General features: G+C 36.5%; 1 protein-coding gene across 3 annotated transcripts; it reads left to right on the top strand.

Moving 5' to 3' along the window:
- Positions 1–15,745: 15,745 nt before the first annotated feature.
- On the top strand, positions 15,746–21,861 carry LOC131927231 (uncharacterized; the record flags this gene model as incomplete). 3 transcript variants are annotated; one of them, XM_059282996.1, is given in 3 exon segments in its annotated part: positions 15,746–16,075; positions 16,472–16,620; positions 21,645–21,861. In XM_059282996.1, coding segments are annotated over 2 exon segments (360 nt in total), but the record flags the coding sequence as incomplete, so codon positions are not given.
- Positions 21,862–22,520: the final 659 nt, after the last annotated feature.

The raw sequence follows: 22,520 nt of genomic DNA, 5'->3' as shown, positions 1-22,520 counted from the left end.
GAATCCTATGAGTCGGGAGTGCGCCATGACCTCAGCCAAAGCACTGGGACAGACTTTCCGTACCTCTTGGGTTCGATCGAACACGTATTAGCTATAGATCCTGATTGAATTTTTTTGACAATGCATTTGAATTCCAAATTGGCTTAGAATGTTAAAACGCGTTTTTTTTCTGCTGATACTAATCAGAACGTCATGGGCTGTGACACTGTTAATAAACTGGTTATTACGATTGTAGGAAAAAAAAGTCACAGGAAAAAAAAAACACAGGAAAAAAAAACACAGAAAAAAAGTCACAGGAAAAAAGTCACAAATATATATTTGCATGATACTTGTTTTATGTATATTAAATATTTAGAGAGTGCAAATTAACTTAGGATTAATTAAATGTAATGTGTGTAGGCTGTATACGCATAGTGATTTTTATAATTCATCTAAAATATTTAGTATGAAGATTATAATTAGCAGTGGCGTAGCGAGGTCGGGTGTTACCCGGTGCGGCACTTAATGGTGTCACCCCCCCCCCCCCCAGAGGCATAGAGACCCTTCCCAGGGACAAACTTTCAAATTTTCGATTTGCACCCCCCCTCAAACTTTCGATTTGCACCCCCCCCCTCGAGTTTTTTTTCGATTTGCACCCCCCCTTCAAACTTTCGATTTGCACCCCCCCTCAAGTTTTTCTCTATATATTTTGCTATTTTTTGCCTTGGTGTCACCCCCCTAAATGGTGTCACCCGGTGCGGTCCGCACCCCCCCCCTCGCTACGCCCCTGATAATTAGATTGTAATTATGTTAAACCTAAGATTAGTAGCGTTTGATAGAATGCTCTAAAGTCCACGGTTTTAATCCTGTTTTTTTTTTTTAAATACCAACATTAAATTACCGTGAAATGGTAAGTTCATCTGACTTGCTGCCCTCAACTCATGGCAACAATAGTTATGTTTAGATGTTTAGTTCAACCACCTTTACTGCCCACATTTATCACGCTCATTACATAACAAAACTTAGGATCAAAACAGAAAGCCGACAAGGTTGAAAGGCTGTCATTGACGCATGACGACAACAACACAAAATATGTTCGGACAATGCCTACTGAGGAGAGGCCGACCAGAGAATAGCCTACGGCAAAATTTGCCTAAATTTCTTTTATAATTAAATTTTCTACCGCGTTTTTAACTAAATACGTAACAAATGTTGAGATTGTTGTGTAAATTATATTAGAATATTTTTACTTACAATTGTTATAAACCATAATGCCTTTAACGTCTATAAATAATTTATGCTATAAAAAATACAACCCACAACAATAAACATACAAAATTTTACAATTCTTAACAAATTAATAAAAATATTTCTAAAAAGATTTTTGTGACTTTTTTTTCTGTGACTTTATTTGACCCCCCCTCCCGGACATATCAAGTGCCCCCCCCCCCCCCCCGGATAAAATAATCTGGAAGAAACACTGAGCGAAAATCTGCGAAATCCAAGACTTCGAGCTGTTTTATACGTTGAATTCCAGTTTGCTTCCTCTAGCTTGTTTCGTTATGCAATCAACCAATGAACGAAAATCCAATGCGTACAATAAATGTTTCTGATAAGGGGGTCATCCATAAATGATGTCACGCTTTTTTGACGATTTTTACCTCTCCCCTCCGTCACACATCGTCACAAAAAGCCAGAACCCCCCCCTCTAAAATGGTCACACCTCAGCCTACAACCCCCCCCCTCAAAATTGCAGTTGAATTTTTCTTAAAACATCGATATTTTTCTAAAATATTGTCTGAACCCTGTCAAAATAGAGTATTTTAATCAATTCCTATTGCAATATATTAAAACAGCTTTCTAAAGCGTGAAATAACGTCTAAAAATCTTTTTCTAACACTGCTTTTTTTATAACTGACCCCCCCCCCCACTCCCCCTCATCACACACCGTCACAAAATTACGGACCCCTCCCCCCCCCCCAACGAGTGTGTAGTCATTTATGGACGACCCCTAAGTTGATCTCGTATGTCACTTGTATGACCTTATTCTACGCCTCTGAACTGGGGTCAAGTATACATAAACAAAACCTATCCCGGGCTTAACTAGCCCAAGGGACACAACTAACCAGTAATTCAATGCTGTGAATTATTTCCTCCCCCAATTGAAGCTCATAAGAATTGACTAGATAAATTTATAACACATTAATTAAAAAAAAAATGACTAACAAAAGTATAGCACAGTTGGTCTACCAAGTGGTCCAAAACTATCACAGTTGTGACCCATTGAATGTCTAAATTGACATGGACAGGAAAAGTTAGCCCATGACAAAAAAAAAATGCACACAATTAATGTAATGTAAAAAAATTTACTACTTACCAGAATCAAAGAAACATATAACAGATATAACACAAAAATACTTTCTTTTCAATGCTTCGGATGATATCGTCTCACACTGAGAACTTTTCTCATCCCCAACAGGACTGCTGAGACATGAACAGCTAAAACGTCGGCGGCATAATTTTGGACTACTTAATAAAAAAAAAAAACCAACAGGTTTCTACAGGAAACGAAATGGTACATTAATTTTTTAACAAAATAATAATAATCAACATCATCAGGCACACACCTGCCACTCACATATTATATAGTTTACTTTTAATGCTCCAATATATCAAACTTGAGGGAAGTAAAATATATGGAATCATGGTTTGAAAACTGCATCCCCCCCATAGCAGTTATCAATCTGACAAGTTTGTAAGGAAAATAAAATGTGTTGCATCAGCCCCTGCTTAACTTTAGGGGGCAAAGTCTTTATTGGACTACATTGTCCAATAATCTAATTTTGATTTCCACCAATTTAAAAAAAAAAAAAAAATTTATACATCATCTACCTATTCTGAATAATATATGAGGTTGATTTCAGTTTGTCATTTGTAAATGAATCTCAAAATTACATACTATCAAATTCACCCTATAAGTAAACATGTTTGGCAAAGGTTAATTTACTACTTGTAACTATGTTGTAAAGAGCATAGCGCCGTGGTAATTTCTGAAGTGTAGGCCTACCTAGAAATTAAAATTAGACAAAAAATGTCATAACTTTTCTTTTGACTGGATATAGGCCTACTTGAGCTTTTTATGTTATATGTTGCTTAAACTTAAATTATTTTTCATTTGAAAAAATTATTCATGTTTTACAAATAAATTGTTGTCATGTCTAACCTTTTTGGGAATATTTACTAACATTCAATATGCAAATTTATCAACTATTTTTATTGTTTAACATGACAATTTATTTTTATACAATTAAATTGCCATTTTCATTTTAAGTCATGCATTTTAAAATCATTATTTTAAAAAAATATCATTTAATAGAGCTCTTGTGCCAGTGTTCCTACTTGAGTATAAAAATGGTGCAGTGGCGTAGATCGTCTCATGGAGCCCTCTGTAAAAAAAATTATTGTCATAATACCACTGTAACTTATTTAACTCTATTTCTGAAACACTAGATATGTAGGCCTATAATTTTATATGTATGTTTAGAACAGTCATCTCAAAACTGACGCTATGTTCACTCTGAGTTGGTTATTCCCCCTCCCCCACCTCACCACCTGAACGGGACATGCCGAAATTGATGTCACACCTAGGTATACGCTGGGTAAGATAATTGATCTAAAGTGGCCGGACAGTGGGGAATGAAGTTGGGCCCCCAACCCACCCTGTACACACACGCATATACACACTCGAGGTCCAAGCTTTAAAAAGTTTGTTTTATTATTAGGAAAACCCACACACCCTTTTTTGAAGTTGTCTTTAAGGGGGTAATTTGCTGGGTAACTGGCCACATTTGCTTCAATAGTATTTGCACCCAATGCTACATTTTCGATTGGTGTTGAATGTTTCTTCAGCCACATCAAATAAACATTTTTTTCCGTTGACTAAACAACCACCGCGGGCCGGATGAGAGGACATCGTGGGCCGCATCCGGTCCGCGGTTTGGATAGCCGAACAAGAGGTTTTAACCCTGCAGTAGTTAACTCGTGTCTACTACCCCCCCCCCCTCCTCCCCAGGGACGGATTAAGCTTGAGCGGGGCCTCCGGCTGAAATTTTTCTGGGGGAGGCCCCTATATATATATATATATATATATATATATATATATGTGTGTGTGTGTGTGTGTGTGTGTGTAAGCCCTGCTAGGGGGGGGGATACCTTAAAAATCTATCTATCCCTTCCCTAGGCTTATCTACTACTGTCCGGTCAGTGCATGCCCGGCTGAACCCAGACTGGTTAATAATCTAACCTTAGTCTAAATCAGGGGTCTCCAAACTTTTCAGCCCGAGGGCCGCATTAACTATCAAGTATCAGTTCGGGGGCCAGAGTTTCTTTAAGGCATCTCTTCGGGGTCGTGGCGCCCCCTCCTCCCGAAGAACGTCTACAAATTTCCCTCTCTTGCCGTTTTAGGTTCAGAAAATTTAAATGACTAGTTATGTCTGCAGCAGATGCCAATTTCTATACCCACTCTTCATCAGACATTAATGGCTGTGGCTTGCTTTTACTTTTAAGGAAGTCACCTATTTCCTTTCTTAACTTAAATACTCTGCTCAGAGCTTTCTCGCAAAATTAGCCATCTTACTGATGTGAAATATGGTAAATTGTGCGATTTTGTGTTTGTCTCTGAACTATCTATGGTTAGATATCCTCTTCGGTAACAGTGTCATACATTCTCTGTAGGGAAGCCAGCTCTTGTGTTATGTTCATGTCTTCATCCACATCTCTAATGAACACAAGAAGTTGAGGTGGAACAACTGTCCAGCGACTCATCCATTGCAATTGAAAAATGGCGAAGCTTGCTCACATATTTCGCTATTTGAGTCAGGATGTTTTCACCAATGTCTGCAACACGGCGGGCTATGGTATTTGCACCCAAAGCTACATTTTCAAATTGTTTTGAATTTTCTGGGGAAAGTTCCTCAGTCACCTCTAACAAACATTTATTCAGTGGACAAAAAGATCGTCGCGGGCCGGATGAAATGACCTCGCGGGCCGCATCCGGCCCGCGGGCCGTAGTTTGGAGACCCCTGGTCTAAATGATAAAAACAAAAAACTTTAACAATATAATAACATTTATTTAACAAAAATATGGAACCAAAACTTACATAAAAAACTACAATCTAGATTCAGATCTAGACAAAACAAAACACTCAAGACATACAAAACAGAACTCAACGAAACAAAACAATTTATATATAACAAAACACCCGATTTCGGACTACGACCTAGAAAAGGAAAAAAATGACACATTAATTACCATAAAAAAGGTTATATACAAAGTATTAAACACAGGCTGACTGGATTACATCTCAACAGCCTGCAGGTAGTTCACACAGAACACACTCCAAAAATTACCTGGAATATTACCAGGAAACTGAGCTCTAAACTACTAGCTCAACAGACAGTTACCAGCCTAACAAAAGGCACACGTAATATACAATCTATTAATGTCATGTGCACATCCCTAGGGACTTAGAATAAACCAAACACTCTCCTGGGGATCAACAAAGATCACCACAGGAAGTGTAAGTCCACTATAATGGCTTTAAAATAGTATAAACAGCTACAAGTAACATAACCAAACCCGACAGTCAGGAATGAACCGTAACTGTGAGTCAGGCAACAATAACTCCACTACTTAACCCAACAGCCAGGAGTAAACCATAACTGCGGGTCAAGTATAAATAAGCATTATCCCTGGCTTAACACAATCCCAAGGGATACAACAAAGTAACAAAATAACATAATAATATAATAAAACTCAGAATCTGAGTCCACATGGTCTGACAAAACCACAATGGCGGTAAGAAAACAGCCACAGAAAAAGCTTATGGCCAGCGACCAAAAATAAACAGCAAAATACATAAAAATAAATATGTTTCTAACTAGATGGACGTTCTTCTGACTTGATGGTAAAAGGAACGCCTTCGTCCTTACCTCTTCACTTCAGCACACCCAAAAAGAACAGAACTCCAATCCGGAAATCGACTTTCGCACACCTCACACACTACACTTAAACAAATAGTCCCTAATTCACAGATAACAAACCAAACGCCACGGAAAATGTAACAGAATTATATAAAAAGACACTTAATTTAACCATTGACAACAATATAAACAAAATATATACAAACTAGCTGTAAACAGGGACATAAACAAATAGACAGCGGCGCCATAATACGGGACTACACAACAAAAAACTACGACAATTTACGACATGAAACGAAACGATACATTCGCCTTCTAAGTTACAAATAATAATAATACACTCCAGCCACGCATATATATATATATATATATATATATATATATATATATATATATATATATATATATATATATATATCCATATAAAAAATATGCGTGTGTGCATGTGTGTTTGTATGTTAAATGAAAAGCAATAAGTAAACAAATGCTAATAATATATGTTGGTGTTCTGAGATAGGAAAAAAATCAACTTATGGGGATTAAGCAAAATAAATTATACACGACTAGCGTCTCTCTAAGTATTATCTAAGCGACTGAAGCTTGGATGTCCGCATCCATCATGAAACGAAGAAATAACTAGATCTCTTTGGCACATGCATTTAATTAAATGACTTAAAAAAAAGCTCTTCTACAGAAAACAAACAATATCTCAAACCACTCTACTAGGAACAATCATGAATATTTACAGGATATTTAAATACTAGTGTCACATTGCGTTGACTAACAATAGCTCAATTAGTCTAGCGTCGCTTTTGGCCAACATGTTTTAAGTAAGAGTATGTTTAAAATTGTTTAATGAAAATAAAAATATTAGGCTTAAAGTTAAATTGCGAATAATATTCATTTACAACTTCTATTACTTGAGGAATATAAACCCAGGATACATATGCTACATCCCTGATATTACAACTACATAGCTTTTTAAATCGTGCTTGATTATAATTTATCGTTTAAAAATCGTAACTATACAAACATTTGATTCAGTTAACAAAATTTGGAATCATCTCTCACTACCTTTTTTAACTGTAGAGTTTTAGTGCTTCTTGTCTAGATCCATTAGAAGACACAACGTGATTATAATAATAAATATATCACTTTATATTATTTTAGTATGTTTGATCAGTCCACTATACATTTGCAGATCTGACAAAGTAAGCTAGCTTGTTGTAATATGCTTACTTTTCGTATTTTATAGGCTAAGAAAAATCAATTAGAAACATTTATTATTTTAGGGAGAGCTCACGTTAAATAAACATTGTTTGACATGCAGCGATGACAAACATATATTTTCATGGGAGAAAAAAATCTCGTACTTTCGTATTTAAAAAAAATCTTATGGCCTTGTTCGGTAAATAAAATGAATTTTCATTTTAACACAATTTAAAGACGGTCAGGAATTTTCCCATTGATTGCTAGGGTTAGCCTATAGTGCTGGTTGTCTGTATGTTTGCGAGTGAGACCTAATTCATATTGTAGACCCTATACAGTAATATTTTATATACTTTTTGTTACCACCACGTAACACGATCTAATGAAATAACTTAATATAGGCTACATGAGTTGTAGTGTGAAAGATAGACAAACGTTCAAACCACTTCCATAACTTATTTCCCATTTTTAAATAGTCAAATATGTGTGTTCCTAAGAAACTTTTAATAGATTTACACTTAACAAATTAAAAAGCAATTACTTCTCTTAATTATGTTTTTAAATACATAATTAAGAATGACATAGTATAAAAAGGAAATGTATTAAAACTAATAATATAAATTTAAAAAACATAAAAATAAACATTAGGCGAGAAACCATTACACATATAAAGCTTTTATGATTTATATTCTTTTGACCGACTTGTAGTTTTTGGAAGCATTGGAGAATTTCAGAGAGTCGGGTTTCCTTGGCTTGATAAGATGGACTTGAGATCGCCATTGTCTTGTTGTCTTTGATGTCGCACAAAAGAAACCGAGAGAGGAAAGAAGATGGCCGAAACCAGACAGACAAGACTTTCAAAAAACATTAGCTGGCCTTCGCTCTGTCCTGAGGATAATACGGACACCGCGCAAATCACCAGCTGGCATGTGTCAACACCCGTTTCAAATTAAACTGCAAATGTTCTTCAAATTGGGAGAAAAACCGAAGATGTGTCACAAAAGGAGAGACCTAACCCTGTACCTGTAAGTACACTCTTCCAAAAAATCATGCTTTCGGGGAACGCACCTGGGCGGCATCCCAAAAACACGTTACGTGTGTTGATTAAAGGAAAAAAAGAACGTCGAATCGACGAATTCATATTAGAGGACCTATTTACGTGTGAACTGAACGTAAATCTTTCTTAAATTCTGAATGTCTACTACTTGGGGAAACCAAGCGAATGGTTTATCTCTCTCAAATCAGATGAAATTTACAACTCTCTACATTTGGCAGTGATATGTGAACATTCGGATTATTGTAGCAGCATTTTGCTGCTGCATGTGGACAAAAACGGTCAGATGGGTCACCTAAAATGGGTACCATTACCCTACCATTACCCAGAATATGATCAACAAAATTATGATTGAAATATCAGAACCAGACACAATAGTTTCAACTCTTAAGATCGGGAAGAGTGATAAGTGGGCAGTCGATTTCTGCCCAAACGCTTCTTAAAGGATTTACCCCATTACATTGTTCTTGAGGTCGGTGGGGAAACTTACACCTTGTTATTACAACTTAACGGTAGAAGATCTATATGCCCCCTGTGTGGCACGACCAAACATGGACCGGCCGCCTGCCGAAGTTCGTATGTAAGGGAAAGGGACAATATTTCATTAGACAACGATGGTAACTATTTTGACAATGATCAACTTATAGACAACAGTGAATATGTGTCAGACGACGCCACAGAAATTGAACCAGCCCAAGAACCAGCCCAAGAACAAGCCACAGTCAGAGTCCCAACCACAGAAGTAGAATGGACAACAGTTCCGGGAAGAAAGAACAAGCCTCCACAGAGAAATAAAAAAGAAAATTTACGAAGCAATGAAAATGAACTCATTATAGAAATCAATACTATCCAGAGCCCTACACGGCCAACCCCAACCCCAACACGCCCAGCCCCAAAGGACAGAACCACGACAAAAAGTAAAAGGAAAACATTTACACCCCTCCAATGATCCCAAAACTAGACTAAGGCGGACCAGGTATTAAAAGCAGTGTAAGCAACCTTACAATTATATCCCCCAACATACAAAGTACAAGATACAAAGACAAGTACGTTAGACAATTAATCGACAAACATAAATCTGACTTCATTTTATTACAAGAAACTAACTTTAAAAATATAAATTCACAGCAGAAAAATTCACTCACAACATAGGGTTAACTCAAGCACACCACAGCTACAGTTCATAAATCGCGGGTAGCGGGTCAACAATTTTTAACACATCAAACAAGTTCAACAAAACAGATACGCACACCGATTCTAAAGGCAAATTAGCAATAGTTACAATCGAGGGACAAGGGGGAAAACTAAGCATAGTCAATATACACGGACCATATAGACCTAAAGACAGTAAATTTTATGAAAACCTGGAACAATTATTAACTAACATATACAAACAACATGACATTATTTTCGCCGGGGACTTCAATTTCGTGGAAGACAGATTAGACATTGTAGGACCAAAAGACATAATTCGAAACCGCTTAACCGCAGCCAAACCACACGCCGACTCAATCAACAACATTAAAACATATTTCAATTTAGTCGACACATACAGAGCGCAATATCTACACACCATACAAACCACCCACGGAAGTAACACATCTGGGAATAGATTCCGTTTAGACAGAATTTACGCCCCATCGAACATGAAAATAAACAAAGTAGAACACCTATTCTCAACACTACAGTTTAGCGACCATTCAACTTTAAAAAATGAGCAAACACAAAACAAACCAAAACACATCACATACTGGAAATTCAATAATACACTATTACTAGACGAGCGCTACATCAACACCGTAAAAGACATAATACAATTTTACACGAAGTCATCACCAAAATTTAACAAAATCCAACATTGGGAAGATTTAAAACAAGACATTAATCGGGTATCTATTCAGTATGCATGTAGCATCAATAGCGTAAGGGTCCACATAGAAACTAAACTAGAAAAACAACTAAGTATACTTAAAGGAATCAACAACAACAAAGGACAAATAGACTCAATAGAAACGGAACTTTCTAAAATACAAGAGCACAAATATAGAGGAGCGCAAATTAGAAGTAGAATAGAACAAATAGGCTCGGAAAATCCCACACACCGCACTTTAATTTTAGAACAAAGCTTTCAGAGGGCAAAACAAATCACACATCTCATAGACATCAATAATCAAGAGACGACTGACCCTGAAAAAATTCAATCAATATTTAGAGACTATTATACGCAACTATACAACTTCGATGAGACAAACACAGACGTACAAGACAAATACTTTAAGTTTATTAAACCCTTAAGTTGGACTTGTTGTCTGAATCCTCCACCATATTCTCAATTAAGAACGAAGAAGAAGATTAAACCCTTACATGACAGCGACAACATTAATATCGACACCCCCTTTCAGTAAGTCGACATAACCAAAGCCATACTCAAATTAAATTAAAACAAATCGCCAGGACCGGACGGCCTGACAAACGAATATTTTAAAGCCTTTTCAGCCGACCTAACTCCCCTTCTTTTAGCTACCTTTAGAGAAATGTTTCTGCTCGAACAATGCCACGAAAACTTCAACATATCGTAACATTAATACGCAAACCCAAGACCGATCCTAAACTAACCCTAAACTATAGACCTATTTCTCTCTTAAACACTGATTACAAAATCCTAACCAAAGCTCTAGTCTCCAAAATTGAACCACACTTGCATAAAATTATACATGTAGATCAACAATGCAACATCACAGGTAGAAACATACAAAATCACAATCACTTAATTAGAGACATCATCCACTACACACACGAGAAAAACACACAATCATGCTAACTCAGTTTAGACCAAGAAAAAGCCTTCGACCTAGTAGCTCACAAATACCTTCACAAAATCTTAGAAGCAAACATTTAAGGACAATACTTTACGACATGGATAAAAATAATCTATTTTAATGTACATAGTCACCTACCGATAAACCATAATATTTCCCAACCCTTTAGAATAAATAAATCAGTCAGACTAGGTTGCCCCCTATCTCCTATCCTTTATTACAAGCTTTTATTTAACTCACTTCCTCGTCAGTCTGTCGTCAGTCTAGACGGAAACGCAGGAGTGAAAATTCGGACAGTTCTACTTGACCGACACGATTCACAGTTGGCACGTGGGTCAAGACATGAAGACAATGAAATCTGAAACTAAATTTGACTTAATTGGATGCCTAATTGATTTTTTATGAATTAATTAAAATTTGGACCGAATTATTAGGCATGTCTAGCCAACCACACCACACGCGTCATCAATAGCTGCGCCATCACGACCACGTAATGGCTGCGTTCAAAAACCATTGCGCGCCTACTGAACGTGATATTCAGTAGGCGCGCAATGGTTTTTAGTCATGTAACTCTATTGTAGATAAAACATGTAAAGTACTGAAAAAAAAATTCATAAAAAACGTTTTAATAACAAGCTTTTATGTAATGATGCACTAAAAAGTAGAAAATAAATTATAGACTACTATTTAAATAACTATAAAGAAAAGCGTGGGTGTCTTCCTTAACATTAGTAAAGGTATCCAATAGATACTAAAGTGACCCACGCTTTTCTTTATAGTTATTTAAATAGTAGTCTATAATTTATTTTCTACTTTTTAGTGCATCATTACATAAAAGCTTGTTATTAAAACGTTTTTTATGAATTTTTTTTTATACTTACACTCGAACCACTGTTAAAATGCATTACACGCTAGTACAAAACAAACTCCATGGAGGAATAAACCTGCACTATATACAGACCAAAATCAATCTATTCAGACTAACACAAATTAGCAGAATAATTAGTCAACCAAACTTTCACCCTTTAGCTCACTACTATATAGGCATTCAGCTCAACAAACTTATAAAAATCAATAATACAACTCCACATTACATAGGAGGAAAACACAGTCCTTTTTACACAGAATGCTTACAAATATTAAAAAACAACGAAAAACTTGTTCACGAAAAATCACAAAACATCTACATAAAGTTAGTGCAAAACTCTCAACCCCATTATACAACAGAATTCGATGGTGTAGGAAATACGCTCTAACAGACACAACAGACACCTTCAGGAACCTAAACCTCAAAACCATCACACCCAAACCCAGGGAAATAACATACAGACCCATTTACAATTCAGCACCCCTAGCAAAACAACAGAAACCCTATTTCCCACTATGCAGACAAAACACAGCAGAAACCGAAACACACATCTATTTAGAATGCCCTACCATATAAAACATAAAAAAGACGCTAGAAACCAAAATAACAAAAAACGAGACCTTCAACATCGATATAGTTATAACTCTAAACAAAATTCAAGTCAATAGACCGTCCCTGAGTCCACCCAACTCTGATGGGTACCCAACTCAAGTTAGGGAAAGTAAAGGCGGCTGGGCATAGTGCTGACCACACTATCTCTTCATATGCCGAGGTCACAGAATCAAGTGAACTCTACTTCACTTGCCCCATAGACCGTCAGGTTTGAAAGGGAAACCTTACTTTTTTACTAAACAAAATCCCTAAACAAAGAGACAGGACGGACCTAGAGCAAAAAGCAAGGACGGTAGCTATCTATAGACAGACTAATTGGAACAGTAGAATAAAATCAAAACACGACAATGTACAGTTCACGGGACACATACTAGACTTGATTTATCGTAGACGACTCGACAATGACAGCACTCAAACACATAATACATAATTAGCAACACCCCAACGTAAAGAACATATTACACTGCATTGGTCACCTGGCCCGCCTAATCTAACCGACACCCCCCTTCCCCTTTCATCACACCCTCCCAGCCCCCCGCCCCCCCCCCCCGCCCCTAAACCTGGTGATCCCAATATCATATTGCCCCCATACTGCATCCCCTTCGTCCCCATGACCCCCACCCCTGTGTTGAAATACTATGTTAAATACTGAAGATGATGTATTATCCAAATAGATTTCTAACAACATTAATTTGACTCCAACCCCCACAACCCCCACCTTGTTTCGCATCATTTATCATTTGTCATTGAGTTTCCTATTGTTGCTTATTTGTGTATTGTTTTATTTATACAGCTTACAAACAAACACATCATTTGTCTCTATTTTACTACTATCATATATGTAATGTACTTGATCCACAACGAACAAAATGACCCCAATGACCCCTACTCCTTTTGTATTCATTTTATTATCCCCAAATTAATACTTACAGTTGTTTTGTTAACTTTACTCTTTTGAGTACTCTATGAGAACACTGTTAACCAATTTTTTACCTTTAAAACTCCGCTGTATCCCCACACCCCGTGATAGCTACACGCCAACCCACCCCCAACCTGTCGGTACTAAACATCCAAACAAACATAAACACCGACTTGAACATACCAAACTTTAACTCTCCCGCTAAATCGCTCACACAGCAATCTATTCGCCACCCCCCCTCCCCCCCCACACACACACTATAAATAGTTACACATCAGCAGTTAGATAACACAGCACAGAATTTGACGCTTGGCTTGCCTTAAACACACACAGACACTCTCTCCATGGCTCGTCAGATACTTTACCGCCACCCCCTGTGCCCACATCACCCTCAGAAATGATAACCCCACATCCCTTTTAACTGTTCCAACGACCCCACCACCCACCAAAACATCAGTTTCGAATATTTATTAATTAATTTATTTATCTATTTTTGTAATTCACTATTATACAAATGTAAACGAAATCTGTGTAAAACAACACTGTAAAAAATTAACCATTTTTTCTTGTAAATTACTGTTTTTTTTTTTACAGTAATTTACAATATTTTAAAAAAACGGTAGCATCTCGTGAATATGACTAGTCGAATCCCGTTTACCGTGACTAAAATTAGATAAGCCAGAAACGCCTCGCGTGATTTCAATTATTAACAACAAATAAATATTTTATCTTTAATTTTAAAATATCTGCAAATTATTTTACTGAACATCAAATTAAACAGTATTATTGAAGAGTTAAGAATATTTTATTTACATGAAAACAAAATTAAAAACCCCAAAAGTAAGTAAAAATTCTACGATATATATATATATATATATATATATATATATATATATATATATATATATATATATATATATATATATATATATATATATATATATATATGTATATATATATATATGTATATATATATATATATATACATATATATATATATATATATATATATATATATATATATATATATATATATATATATATATATATATATGTATTTGGGGCCCAAAAATTATTTTTGCAGGGTGGCCCTTTTTTATAGTTCCGCCACTCGTCATTAGCGATCGCTGGTATGCAGAGTTTCTTCCAGGCATTTCTCCCCCCCCCCCGAAGAAAGTCTACCGCCCCCCCCCCCCCCCCCCCCCGAAAATTTCCAGTGCCCCCCCCCCCCCGGAGAAAAAGGTCTTGAAGAAACACTGCTGGTACGGACTATGGTATTTTAAGAGTCGGCTTTATATAAATCAATATGTGGGTAGGAGGTGATGAAAGTTTGTATGTGTACTTAAGTTTGTGCACGTGTTAGATATTTTGTAAAAAAATTTGAAGCTTGTGATGCATAGATCAAATATTTAGTTTTTATAGTGAAAACCAACAACTAAGTAGTTCATTTGAGGTACCTAAAAACCTTAATCAGCTACTGTCTCTGCCGCCCCCCCCCCTTCCAAGAGCGCTCCGTTATACTCTTAACACCTGGTCTGTTGCTTTGGCGTTTTTTACCTTATCATTACGGAGGTGATCAACGTACACTCAATCAAAGTCTTTAAAGAACAAACCCTGGTGCGTCTGTCAAACCCGTGCCCCAACAACTAAGATCTAATAAAATATCTAAATAGCTGTGCGATGGCCTCAGATTACTCAATTAACCTTATTTTTCTCGTCTATCTAGTAAGTAGTATAGAGATATACCCATCTAGTCTGTAGGTAAAGTATAACATCTTTTAAAAAATATTTTAATAGCCTATTTAAATCTATTATTTCAGTTTTTATCATGTTAATCCCATCAGGACACTCAAGGGCCTGAACAACAAACATTTACATCAGAGGCGTAGCGACCCTTCCCGGCGCCCGGGGACAAACTTTCAATTTGGCGCCCCCCTCGGGAGCAAATTTTCAATCTGCACCCCCCTCAAACTTTCCATTTGCACCCCCCCCCCCCTCAAACTTTCGATTTGCAACCCCCCCCCCTCAAACTATTTATAATGCAAAAGTGCAGCTAAAATGACATTTTAATTAGTTTTTACAAACCATTTTGGCGCCCCCTAAGGTCGGCGCCCGGGGACATATGTACCCCCTGCCCCCCATCGCTACGCCTCTGATTTACATGACAAGAAAAATCGGGTCCCTGTAGCGCTGTTTAGTAAATATGCGCATGCGCATCTTCTTCCGGCTAGAATCGGCTCTACAAAACAAGGTCACTCTCCCCTCACCTCACACACATTGAGGGTTGTACAAGGAAAATAATTTTGTGTGCACATTTCAGCTTGATAGTTCAATCCTTCGATTATACCGTCACTTCGACGGGACTTTTTTCTTTTTGCTTCCCTTTGGTAGATCGATATATTGCTTTCTAATGATCGATATTGATTTCTAAGGCTATGATCAGCTGTCAGAATACACGTAGCAGCCTGGTTACCAATGGGTAAACACAGGGTGTGTCAATCAACACACTTGGTGTGTTGATAAACGCAGTTAGTGTGCAAGAATGAAGTTCATACACTCTTCGTTTGAAGTTAAATAACAAGGAATATGTTCACTGGATTATCTTTCATTATATTAAGTATTAAGCACACGAGGCGAGTCCTACCTTTTAATGTGACTATTATTCTAACATAATATTTATCCTTTAACTAAATCGTTTTAAAGTCTACTCCACTAAAAATATGCACGTTGAAGTTGAATATGTTATTGTGATAAGATTTTATGTCAAATTAATCATCAAACGAAAACAAGGTTGTTCATCGTTCGAAAATTAACTTGATTATTTTCTAAATACCTGTATTAAGTGAAAAAGCACTCAGGAACAGTAACCTTAAAATATTTTGTAAGTAACACTGTCACTCATCTGTTCATCAAATATAACTTTGTCATATAAATAAACGAAACAGACGATTAAAATAGCGATGATCTGGCATCGATTGTCTTAAGTATTGGAGCAATAATTAACTAGTGTTGCACGTGTATAATCTTAGAGAGCTATGGACCGCCAGGATGTAGAAGACAAGATGTCAAGAGGAAACAGAGAAGAGCTAAAGAAACCTGGAGCGTCACTTACACCCACTGAAGGCAAACAACATCGCCATGAGAACGAAACTACAAAAGATAAAATAATTCAACCAATGTAATTCTTTTTTTTTTACCGTTTGTTATTTGCTATATTTTTTCATTCATATTTTCAACGTTTTTAAAATCTATTCAATATAAACACGGTGTACAATCATATATATTTTCTAACGACGACTTAACAACTATTTAAACTTGCTATTTCTGGGGGATGTCGGTGCAGAGGCGTGACGATCCAGTTTGTCTGTGTGACTCTTTGTGTGTCCGTCTGTTGTACAGTCATCCGATAGCCTAAACTTTGGAGGATGTTGAGTACACTCCAGGAAAGGTTTCTGCCTTGAATAAAGCAGGATTGAGCTTCCCTATAAATTGTTGTACTATATTCGAATATACTAATATAATAGTAAAGAGAATAACATTTTTGTGTAATCGGGCAATAGAAATATAAAAATTTGTGACGAAACTGCGAAACAAAAAAAAAAAACAAAAAAAAAAACTAAACAAACAGCGCATAGAGGTGATCATTTCTTAAAATATGCTTCATTAGGATACGATAAACAAATTATCAACTTCTGTAGGTTTTTGTGAAATAGGAAATAAAGCGAAGTGCTTCATTATTAAGCACTAATATACCGATTATTTAACATACTTTAATTAAATTACATAGAATCGCATAAAAATAAACTGGGAGTGATCTCCCCTAAACTTTCTCGCATATTCTTATATAACACCACGGGGGATGGCAACTCGGGATCAGGGGCGGATTAAACTTGGGCGGGGCCCCAGGCTTAAAATTGGGCTTATTGGGGGCCCTTGATATATATATATATATATATATATATATATATATATATATATACTAATCAACATACTTATTTTAAAAATCATGAATTATTTTAACTTATAGGAACATTCGACACCGATATTTACAAAACTGCTAATTTAAAAAGCCGTCAATTATGTTCAATGAGCGATTAATTGGATACAAACATGTACCAAGTATGACTAATTTTTAGCAAGATTATATGTTGCTCCCCCCCCCTCCCATCCATCCACTACTACGGCGCACACACACTAACAAAACACATAGAGACGAGATCCATCCTCTAAGTCGGCAGTACTAAATATATGACTGTTTACTGTAGGCCTGTAGAAGTTTCCGACTGTCCCGCGATCTAGCCGGGCACCAGACGGTAGGACGATGTCTCGCGTCTGGTGGGTGGGGGAAGTAAAGCCTGGTCAGAGCTTACGGGTGAATAAGCGACCAACATATAGTGTTTCAAACCAACATCTTCGTGAGACTGATTCAGTCCACTATTTGCCAGTTAGTTTACCTCCCTTGCTAACGGGAGTCAAACTCCTGAGCCGGTAAATTCGTGTCACGATAGTTATTGAACTGTCATTCAAGAATTTATATTGGGCACGAGAAAGCTGGAAATGCAGACTAACATTAAATAAATATAAATATCTATGAGAATATTATAATATCGTTATAGAGCAGACGATAAAGGCTGTTGGCACGTGTTTGCTTGCAGACGCGAAGAGAAAAAAGAGAATTTCAAACCACTCTATGTAGGAAGTTATAAATAACATACAGAGGTTAAACTAGTAAAGTTTTCCTTTCAAACCTGACGGTCTATGGGGTAAGTGAAGTAGAGTTCACTTGTTTTTGTGACCTCGGCACATGAAGAGATAGTGTGGTCAGCACTATGCCCAGCCGCCTTTACTTTCCCTAACGTGAGTTAGTTACGCATCAGAGTTGGGTGGACTCAGGGACGGTCTACGAGGTTAACTAGGCCCAACTAAAAGAGTAAGCACGGTGTAAGCATAAAAAAAATACACCTCCATCCTCTTAGGTGTCATCCATTTATGAGGCCCACAAAAAGTTGGATTTCCACAGGCGTCAATTTAAAGAACGTCATCACTGGCCTGTACACCAGATATTAACGTTCACTAAAAGTAAAGGCCTATAAATGTTTTTAAAAGTTTAAATCATAGAGTGTTCACACCAGATGCATGTCATTTATGTGTCAGAATTCGACAGCTGATTTTGTTTTTAACTCTAAAATTAACCCAATTTATTGTTATAAGCAAACGCTGTCCGGGATGGTATTTATACTAAAGTGTGTGCTCGAGTTTGATATTTTGATAAAAAATTGAGATAAACTTGTGATTCAAATATTAAAACATTGGCTTTTATAGTAAAAAAAAAATTCACTTTAAAGGGAAATTTACTATGAATGAAAAAGGAAATTTGGGGGCCCCTAAAAATTGGGGGCCCCTGGCTGCAGCCCCCTCAGCACCCCCTTAATCCGTCACTGCTCGGGATATAGACATGATTTTTAATCCATTTTTTAATTACTTAAACTTTTAAAAACAGAATAGAATCTCGTAGAAAAAAATATTGCGCGCCAAGTGAACGCCAAATAATCTGTGTATAATAATGCGGTTTTATTATTAGTACTTTATAAATTAACTTGCGGTTTTATTTTTGAGAAATCTGAAATCGCATAAATTATTACTTCTGGTCAACCAAAATTACTCAAAATGTGACAGTAGGGAGAGAATTAAATAATGTACTTATTTTTGAAATTTCGTTCATCTATCTGTAATATTAGCCAAGTGATAGGCTTTTGAAACACCAAAATTAGAATAAGTTCCACTTCCGGTTGCCGGAAATCGCTGAAAAGTTGATACAGAACTATAAATTTGATATAATACTTGTATATGAAATTTCATCTACCTAGTTGTAACTGTACTCAACGCATAGAACGCTGAAATTTTGATAAATATGTATTTATTATTTTTGCCCGTTTAAAATAAGTCCCCTATACTCCGTATATGATAAAGGACTGAGATGTAAAACGATGAAACTGTAAAAATTTTCATGTGAATTTTTTTTGCACGATTACAATACTTCCTCTATACTCTGTATACGAGAAAGTTATAAAGAGGGAATTACTTAAGCTTTCACAAATATTCTTATACGAGATAAATGGCCCGTTGAGGAAGGATACAACGGGCGCTAGGTTGACAGTGCTGTCTCTTTTCTCTAAACTAAAACCAAAACCAAAATCACCACCTAAATTAAATTTAACCGGAAACGAAAAATTTCATTGAAAACGGATTTTAATCCAGAATCGGTGCTTTAATCGGATTTAAGCTTGATCTACACGTAGTTACTGCACATTGATACTAAATATAGTCGAAGACATACCCCTAAACCTTGCACCTAATCTCAATCATGACAAAGACGCATTTAGAGTTTCTTTTAGGCGACTCTAGAGCCTACTTCTATAATTTAGACTCGTTACCTCGTTTCATACTTTTAGCCGATAAACCTCACTCTCACAGACACTGTTTCTTTCAGATATTTTTCCGGAGGTGGGGCACTTGAATTTTTGCAGGGGCGAATAAAATGATCCGGTGCGGGGGAGCCCGACACTTGTAAAAGTATAATATATTTTCTTTATAAACTATATTTCGAGGTTGTTTTTTTTTGGGGGGGGGGGATTAGACGTTCAACCGGGGTTGGGGCACACGGGCATCCAATGGCTTGAATGAACAGGTATCTTTCACCTAACCAACCCCCCTCCGGCATAACCACGCCCCAACCCCACCCCTATACGGTCTCCAAGCGTCCTTTTCACCCGTCTCTTCTTTTGGATACCGTGGCTTGTAGACAAGTCGTGTTTTCACTGTCGAGCTAAGTCAAAAATTGTGTTGCTGTTTGTCTTTATTTGTCTAATCTGTAACCACACTTTTGTGTGCTGACGAAGACCTTGGGTTGAAACGTCCATAGTACTTGTAACTGTCTTTAACTTGTGAGGTAACTAACACTAACTTTTTATTACTAATTGAATTAACCTCACTGCAGCCATCATTTGTATTTATCTTAAAATGTGAAAGATTAGTTTGCCTTTCGGACGTGGCGGAAGACTGGGCTGGTGAAGTAGAGTTCACCCTTTTCTGTAAACTTAGAATATGAAGGGATAATTTGGTCAGACCCATGATCAGCCGAAATCGGTGGCTTTAAAAGACAAAAACTTGTTGGCTAAACTGTGAATTCTTTTCAGATATGAATGATAAAGTTGCCTTTCGGACTTGGCGGGATACGGACCACGCAAAGTAGAGTTCACCTGTTTCTGTGACCTCAGCATATGAAAGAATAGTGTGATAGAACCCATGCTCACCCGAAATCCGTGACAGTGAAGTGGGGGGAGAAGAAAGAAAAAAAAATCGTCTAACGAGAGTTACGTCATTTGCGAAAGACCATCGAAACCCATAGTTATCCAATGATAACGGGTAACCTAGTACTTATATAAAAGCTTGTCTTTAAAAACTATTTGTGCATTTTTATAGCATTTTAATACAATAGAGTCACATGACTAAATCTACTGCGCACCAAATGATAAGAAAATGAATGCATAATAGCGCGGTATACAGTAGGCTACTTTATATAAGAAATTTTAATTAATTCACGAAAAATTAATTAGGTATCCAATCAAGTCAATGTTGGTGCAATGTCATACAGTCTTGACCCACGTGCCAAGTTTGAAACGAATCGGTCAGTTAGAACTGATCGAAGTTCGTTCGGCAGTTTAATTTTTGGCGACAGATAGTAGGAAGGTAAAAAAAAAACCGACGAAACCCGTCAAATTCTAATTAAAATAGTGTGTGCACGTTTAAAATACTCCCATAATACTCTGTATTCAAGAAACTAAACATTAAAATATTAGAGGGGCGTCGGTTGGCGCTCCGAGTATCATTGTGGCTTTCTTAGATTCTTAGCATTACGGCGCGTACTGTAGTTTCAAAGAGCGCCCTACACTTTGGATTCGGTGGGCTACTTCTTCCTTGTACTATTTCTTCCTTGTACTATTTCTCACCACTCTCCCTTATCTGTACATTGACTTAGGAATTTTAAATACATTTTCTTATTTTTAAATTTGATACTGGTTTTAGAAAATGATAGTTCTTTTAGCAAATAAATATTTCAACTAGTACATGTTTAAATTCAATTAAACCATTGCAAATCCAATAAACGATTGCACCTGATTAATTTTTTTATGTATTTGTTAGAAAAGTTGGAGCTGCCACTGTGGTCAGGGCAGGAGATTTTATTGGACGTCTCGGTACGCTAATTGTGATGATAGTGACGACCATTAACACGGCCACCGTCTGCGTCACCAGTTTTATCGATGGCATCTACTGGATTGGCGGCGTTCACGCTTTTCTTCTGGTCTTTATCCACATCCCAGTCATAGCCGTCATGATATGGCTCATGGTCAAGGCACGGGTAAGTTAATAATTTGGCAGTTCATTAATATCCCAGTCATAGAGGTCATGATATGCAATGAAATGCATGATGTGGTATTACACATTATTTGATGTTCAGTTATTTCCTTTTTGCAAGCTTTTATTTAACTCACAGCCTCTGTCGTCAGTCTAGATCGAAACGCCCGAGCGAAAATTTGGGCACAGATTCGGTTCATAGCTAGTACGTCGGTCGAGACATGAAGACAATGCAACATGACATTAAATTTGACGTAATGGGTTGCTTAATTAATTTTTATGAAATAATTTAAATTTTTACCAAATTAGTAGGCAGTCAACTGTTCCGCACTATTATACACTCGTCATCACGTTCATTAGGTGTGCAATGGTTTTTAGTCTTGTAACTCTATTTTAAATTTAAATTTTTTTTTTGTTTAAAGTACTGTACAAAAATTCATAAAAAACGTTTTATAAGCTTTTATGTAAAAATGCACTAAAAATTATAAAAATTAGAAAAATACAGAAAAGCGTATGTCGCTTACTAAATATTAGTAAAAGTATCCAATAGTTATATAAATAGTAGTGTGTTAGTATAAATTTTAAGAATTTTATTTATTTTCTAATTTTTAGTGCATTATTACATAAAAGCTTGTTATTAAAACGTTTTTGATGAATTTTTAC

This window comes from Physella acuta, unplaced genomic scaffold (genome assembly GCF_028476545.2).
Source record: "Physella acuta isolate Inbredline_101_S28 unplaced genomic scaffold, ASM2847654v3 ptg001384l, whole genome shotgun sequence".
Taxonomy (NCBI): Eukaryota; Metazoa; Mollusca; class Gastropoda; family Physidae; genus Physella; species Physella acuta.
Note: the sequence above shows the minus strand (reverse complement) of the source record. Positions and strands in the feature narration are given on the sequence as shown.